The sequence below is a fragment of the Galeopterus variegatus genome, unplaced genomic scaffold (assembly GCF_000696425.1).
Source record: "Galeopterus variegatus unplaced genomic scaffold, G_variegatus-3.0.2 Scaffold651, whole genome shotgun sequence".
Lineage (NCBI taxonomy): Eukaryota > Metazoa > Chordata > Mammalia > Dermoptera > Cynocephalidae > Galeopterus > Galeopterus variegatus.
In genome coordinates this window covers 514,860-521,944 of record NW_007726762.1, presented here as the reverse complement: position 1 = coordinate 521,944, position 7,085 = coordinate 514,860, and the positions used below count along the sequence as shown (strand labels likewise).

The 7,085-nt window shown below is 32.5% G+C and overlaps 1 protein-coding gene across 1 annotated transcript in view; it reads left to right on the top strand.

Moving 5' to 3' along the window:
• CWC22 (CWC22 spliceosome-associated protein) overlaps positions 1–5,357 on the top strand; it is a 54,530-nt gene extending 49,173 nt beyond the window's left edge. Inside the window, exons 17-19 of the mRNA XM_008570994.1 lie at positions 598–699; positions 795–1,015; positions 4,516–5,357. Coding sequence (XP_008569216.1) covers positions 598–699; positions 795–1,015; positions 4,516–5,102 — 910 coding nt within the window. The 3' untranslated portion in view covers positions 5,103–5,357. The remainder of the gene's footprint in view (positions 1–597; positions 700–794; positions 1,016–4,515) is intronic.
• Positions 5,358–7,085: the final 1,728 nt, after the last annotated feature.

Sequence of the window (7,085 nt, the reverse complement as noted above, 5' to 3'; positions counted from 1 at the left end):
TTTTTTATTAGTTTTCTCTGACTCCACTGAGTAGTCATTCAGTGTGGCACTCAAGACCTCATATCCAAAACTACATTGTATTGTTAATGCTTTTCTGTTTGTCCCCCTCTGTATATAGTAAGTATATGCAGTCTTTATCCTTGATTTCTCCCTTTTGTTGACTGCTTCTGCCTCTGTCCCAGTGCTTTGCCCAAGTGCTATGTATGCATGCATGTGAATATGTGTGCGTGTGTCACACAACAGAGGAGATTTTTAAATTTTCTGCACATACACTCATTCTGTGTATGTGTTGACATGTGTATAGAAAAGTTTTTTAAAAACCTCTGTTGCAATATGTTCCAATAAAAATAAATAAATAAACAATCCTTTGTTGTATAATCATAGAAATCAAGTTTAGTAAATTATCACTTGACCCTACTCATTTCATTTAGATACTATGTAGCCCAATGTAATAAATGGCATAAACCACTTACTTGGTTATATTTCATTTACTAATTTAACATATAGAAAATCTGAAAAATTAGTATATAAGGATTTTGCCTTTTTATCTTTAAGCATTTCGTTCTCTTTTGTTCATTTTTTGTTTTTCCTTTTTAGAACGCTCCAGCCATTCTTTGAAGGATTATTACCCCGAGATAATCCAAGAAACACTCGTTTTGCCATCAACTTCTTTACTTCTATAGGTCTTGGAGGTTTAACGTAAGGATTATTTTCAGAATTTTATTTTCAACTTATAAAATTACCTCACAACTGCCTTTGAAGCAGAATCTAACAGAGATGATTTTTTTAATTAGGGATGAATTGCGTGAGCATCTCAAAAATACACCAAAGGTCATCGTGGCACAAAAACCAGATGTTGAGCAAAATAAATCCTCCCCATCCTCTTCCTCTTCAGCATCCTCCTCTTCAGGGTCTGACTCCTCTGACTCTGATTCCGAGAGCAGTAATAGCAGTTCAGAGTCTTCCAGCGAAGAGAGTGATTCTTCATCTACCAGCAGTCATAGCTCTGCCCCAGGTATTAAAACTCATTTATAATTTGTCTTTTTTTTTTAAGTAATTAATTATTTTTATTTTAACATTTACTTGTACTTATTTGTGGGGTATAGTGTGTTATTTTAGTACATGCATATACTGCACAATGATTCACTTAAATAGCATAGTTTTGTACCCATTAATCCACCACTTCTCCTCCTCTTTCCTAACAAGTATATTGCTGCTGATATTTATAATGAGGGAAGAAAATAATTTGATTGCTTATTTATTTTAGAGTTCAGTTATTTTAAAATCATAATTAATAACATAAATGATCATCTGTCACTATTGTAGTCTATAGTCTATTACATTTATATACTGATTACCTTTTGGAATCCTGTTCATAGAAATGAAGATATTTCATTGGCAAATATTTATTTGAGCAATGACTAAAATGCCATTCATAATGTCTGTAATCTAGTTTATAGGCGCTATCCTGGTATTTTTATTTTAAAGAAATTCTAGTTTTTTACTTTTTATAGTAAAGTTTTATGTTAGTAATTGACATATACCACACACTCAGTGTATACTTCATTTGCTGTATGAAGTTTTTATGAAGAGAACTACACGTTCATATAGCTCCCAGATCAAGAATTACCAGATCCTGGAAGTTCTCTTTGTTTTCTTCCCCCATTGCTGCCCTCCTCCCATCCTCATGGCATCTATTATTCTGATTTGTAATTCCATACATTAGTTTTGCCTGGTTTTAACTTTAGAATTATACATTATGAACTCCTTTATGTCTGGCTTATTTCTTTCTATATTGTTTGCGAGATTCATCCATATTATTGCATTTAATTATAGTTCATTCATTCCTATCGCAGTATAGTTTTCCCCTCTCTGAATATATCACAATGTATTTATCTCTTCTACTCGATGGATATGTAGATTTACAAATAATGTTCCTGTGGATACTCTTATAAATATCTTTTGATGATCATACACATGCACATTTTTGTTGGGTATATACCTATAGGTGGAATCACTATGTTACAGAATGCACATATATTTAGCTTTAATAAATACTGCCAAACAGTTTCCAAGTAGTTCTTCCAATTTACGTGGTGACCAGTCATATGTGAGAGTCCCGGTAGCTCCCGTTTTCGTTAACACATTAAATTAACCACCCTTTTCATTTTAGCCATCCTGGTGGGTGTGTAATGGAATGGTATTGCATTGTGGTTTTTATTTTAATTTGCATTTTCTTCACACTGAGCAGTTCAGCACCTTTATTATTGTCTATTTGGATATTTTCTTTTTTGTTAAGTGGCTGCTCAAGTCTTTTGCCTGTTTGTTTGCTTTTTTGTTTTTTATTAAGTTGCCTTTTCTATTGATTTGTAGGAATTCTTTATGTATTATGGATACGTATCTTTTGCTCATATATTTACTGCAGATTTATTATTTATCTTATTCATGGATAAGTCCAATACTATTTCAGCTTTAGCATTTAGGAGTTCCTTCAACTTAACGCGTATGTTCTTTTGACATAACCTTATTCTTTTTATTTTTCTTTTTTTTTTAAAATATTTTCTTCTGTTATAGCATCACAAGTTTTTCCAGATCATTAGTGCCTTTAAATGAAAGATGTTAAATTTTTATATGGCATTTCTAGTTGTTTTCAGCACAGTTCTTCTACAGTCTTCTGTATCCTACTTGAAAGTGGAAATGCTATGATAAAAGATTTTTCAGAGTTTGATTCTGGTTCACATTTTCTGAAAAAGAACAGTTGTTTTACCCAAGGCCAATTCTGCTTTCTTCCATTATAGTATCTTGATCTGAACAGGGATTGTCTGCTTGTCTGAAATGTATCTCATTTCTTGTTTTGTTTGTTTTTTTTTAATGCAATACTTCAGGGAGATAGTACTTTTTCTTGTAGCCTTAAGTTGGAAGGCTAATCTTTACAGTCTTGTTTTCTAGCTTGTCACATTTCAAAGTGTTTTACATGCTTTGTGGCATCCAGAATTGTGGGGCTCTCAGTGTTTTATGTTATCAAGCAAGTTTCCAGATGCTTACAGGAACTTTTATTCTTGAATTGAAATATACAAACATTGATCATTTAACATTCACCTCTTTTAATTTTACAGAATTTGTTATTTCATGGTATTCATTTTGAGAACAGATGATAACACAGCATGAATTGCTGCAATAAGGAAGCTTGCTGATTCAAAATTAATTTGCCTTATCATAAAATTTCAGTAGAGATGTTTGTTTCATTAATAAAGTATTCAAAAGCTTAAAAGCAGTAGGAACTGCCCCCAAATTAGGAAATTGTAAAGCAAACATAGTGAAGAGAGAGGAGATTGCATATTTTTATATGTCTGGATTTAAATGTGAAGTAAAGCACTGAGAATGGTGTAGAGTCAGAGAGATGTTGGTTTAGCACAGAGCCAGATGGTTTCTGCTTGGGTAGGTGCAGCTCAGTTGATCCGTTTGATAGGAACCAGAGAAATAGGTCCTTAGCGGCAAACTAGCTGACTGTACTGTGTGCATTTGGCAGAAGAAATAGAAGTTGGTACAATGTGATTTGGGTAGAGTTAGAGCAAAGATAGGCAGTTCTCTACCATATTTTCTTTTTTCTTTATACACATGAATTTGACAGAAATTTTTTTCATCTGAGCAACTCTTTGATTTATGTACCCAAATTAAATAGCACAGATAAAGTGATTAAATTTGTTTTACAGCTTGAAATGGTGAGTTATTTCCATACAGTTATTTTGTATTTATATTTGTGATTGTATCAGTAAAGTTAAATTGTTCAAGGCCTTTTTAGAAGAGTATTTTCCAAAACTGAGACTTTGGCTCTCATAAAGCCTGTGACTGTATATCTTAACATTTTTCTTATTGGTTCAGTTACTACCTCTCTGATAGCGGCAGAGCTATTGTTTTCATAGAAAGAGGTGTTTATTTGAAAAATAATGTATATTCATGCTCTTGAGCAAACGTAGTTGTCCCACTCCCACCTTTTGGAAGTGATGTTGCTGGTATGTGTGATCATTGTATTTTCATTATGTACCAGATGTAACATAATATTTTATATGATAGAATGCACATGGACTAGAATTTCCACTTTGGGATAAAATTTGTAACTGGAAATGTCTCGTTCTAGTCATTTAGTAAAAATTTTTATGACATTTGTTATAGTTTATTGAAGTTCTTGTTTACTGTCTTGAGTCTAAGGATCAAAACAGTACGGGTATACTTCAGAAAGTTCATGGAAAAATAGAATTGAAAGATAACAAGAATCTTTTTATGAACTTTTTGAAGTACCCTTATACTTTGGTAACTAATGTTAAGATATTATATATTCTTAAAGATTATGCATTTTGTAAAGTGTTTTGTTGTCAGACTTTCCATTTAATCAGTTTAGCTTTGCATACAGTTTATCTGAATTAGTTAACCTACAATGCATCAGTAAATGTGATTGTTAACTTACAAAATTAAGATTAATATAAAAGGTAACTATGTTTCATTTTACACATACAGCTAAAGATGTAAGAAAGAAGAGACAAGGGAAAACCAGAAGTAAAGAAGTAGGTAAATTGATGAGGAATCAACAAACAAATGATAGGAAACAAGAAGAAAGAAGACCAGAACAAAGATACCAGGAAACAAGAACTGAGAGAGAAAGAAGGTCAGAAAACCACAGAGATCAGAATTCAAGAGATCCAAATTGGAGAGATCCTGTAACAAAATACATGTCAGACAGAGGTGTTGCTTTTGAACGAAATAGTTACAGTAGAGTTGTGAATGACAGAGACCAAGAAATGTACATAGATTTGGAGAATAAGCATGGTGAACCTAAAAAGAAAACAAGAGAGAGAAGAAATTCTTTTTCTGAAAATGAGAAGCACAGACACCAAAATAAGGACAGTGAAAATTTTAGAAGAAAAGAGAGATCAAAGTCAAGGGAAAAGAACAGAAAACATTCAGGCTCTAGAAGTGACGAAGATAGGTATCAGAATGGTGCCGAGAGACGATGGGAAAAGTCTAGCAGATACTCTGAGCAATCCAGAGAATCAAAGAAAAGCCAGGACCGGCGAAGAGAAAAGTCTCCAACAAAGCAAAAATAAGTTAACAAAATTGCATAAACTGGACATGCTTTATATTCAGTTGAAATTAATTATTTTTTGCATTGATTGACGAACTTTATAGAGAATTCTTGTATAAAGTACTGGTTTGTATTTGTAAATTTTAAAAATGTTTTCATTTTATTGTGTTTTATAATTGATACATCTTAAGCCCCTTCATATAGGTTATTGAAAAGTTTCGCCAGAAAGGGATGTAAGTCTTGCTTATATTTTGTAAATAAAATGATCAAATGCTCATCGAGTCAGTGATTTTTTTCATTGACAAAATATTTTTTCCCATAATAATGTTTCTCATTGTTTATAAAGCTATATAATGAATTTTTAGTGGCTTTTTATTTGTAACTGAAGGCCAAAATAAGTGAATGAACCATTTTAGCTTAATTTTGCTTTGTTAGTGAGATGTTGTAAACCTTTTTCAGGTGATCATCCTTTTTTTTTTTAATATAGAGGATTTATTACAAGTTTTATGTTACATCTTGAACAAAATAGGTAATGTGTAATTTTTCTCACAAGTATTTTGATGAAGCTAGTCTTTAAACCAATACACAACTATATTATCCATGATTAGGACTTATTTGTAATATTTCTTCTTTCTGGACTGCCAAATAATGTTTAATTGAAATTCTTTGTGATTGGTACTTTCTTTTTCTCTCAGCTTTGAAGTTATATGCCTGTTGGTGAGTTAATGTTATTTAATTTTTAATTTGGGTTAATAGGTCATTAGAAAACATAGTCATGAGATATGCAAACAGCCTAACTGAAATAATTCTAATTTTTTGTGAGAATTTCAAGGGTTTCTATCATTGTAACTCACCAATTAATATGTGACCATATAATTTATTACTTTTGAAATAAATATTGCCTCTGAGATCTTGGATTTGCTGACAGACATGCAACTTTACTTACTGAATAGACTTCTTGTGCTTGCTCACTTTAAAAGTACATATAAATCCATTTTAGCCAATGTCTAGGTTCAAGAATAGTGGGACCACCATCTTAATGTTTAGCTCTCGGGTATACTCTGATTAAAAATGTTTTCTATTTTTGAAACTTGAGATAAGTAACAATAAAGTGCAGGTGAATAAATATTTTCTCCTCTTTCTCCCTTCCCCGCCCCCGCCCCCACCCCCCCAAGTATTAATTGAATGTGACAGCTTGGAAAAATTATTTTTAGTGTTTTCTCCTGCCGTGGTATATAAAAGGTGGTGAGTATCATTAGAAGGGACTATCATAGGTGTGGTGCATTTCACAGAACTATGAGCTAAGCAAATTGGATTTAAGGAACATGTAGGCTATGAGCCCTAAATGAAATAAGAGTTTATCTTCTTACCTGAACCGTGATGTTCAGGGGTGGTAAACAGGACAAAAACAGTAACTAGAAATTTTACCTAAACTTCACCTAAACTTATAACTTTTAAATGTAAAAATGAGAAACCATTCTTTTTATTGAATACCTAAGTTCTTAAAAAGTTATTAAATGTACTAATATTTATTGAGCTTCTATGCTCAAGTCTGTTCTAGGTTCTAGACATAAAACAATGAACAAAGCAAAGTCTCCACTCATGGGGCTTATATTATAGGTGGGGGGGGAGGAGGATGTGAAAGATAATAAACAGATAAATGTATAATACTCATACATCCAGTGGTGATAAGTGCTTTAAAGAAAAGCAGAGCAGAGAAAGGAGAGAGTGATTGAGGAAGGGGAAGGCGAGGGCAGGTTGCATAGGAAGGTCAGAGGAGTTCTCTGATGAAGGGAATGTTTGTCCAGAGAGCTGAAAGAAGTGAGGGTTTGATCCATGTGAATTTCTTTGGGAAGAACCTCTTAGGCAGAAGGAACTGCTGGTGTACAAATGTTTATCAATAGTAAATATTGCCTGAAAATTTTTAACATTTCCTATTCTATTTAATTTGGATTTTTTTTTTTTTTTAATTTACTCTTAACGAAAGCAATTAACAGAACACCTA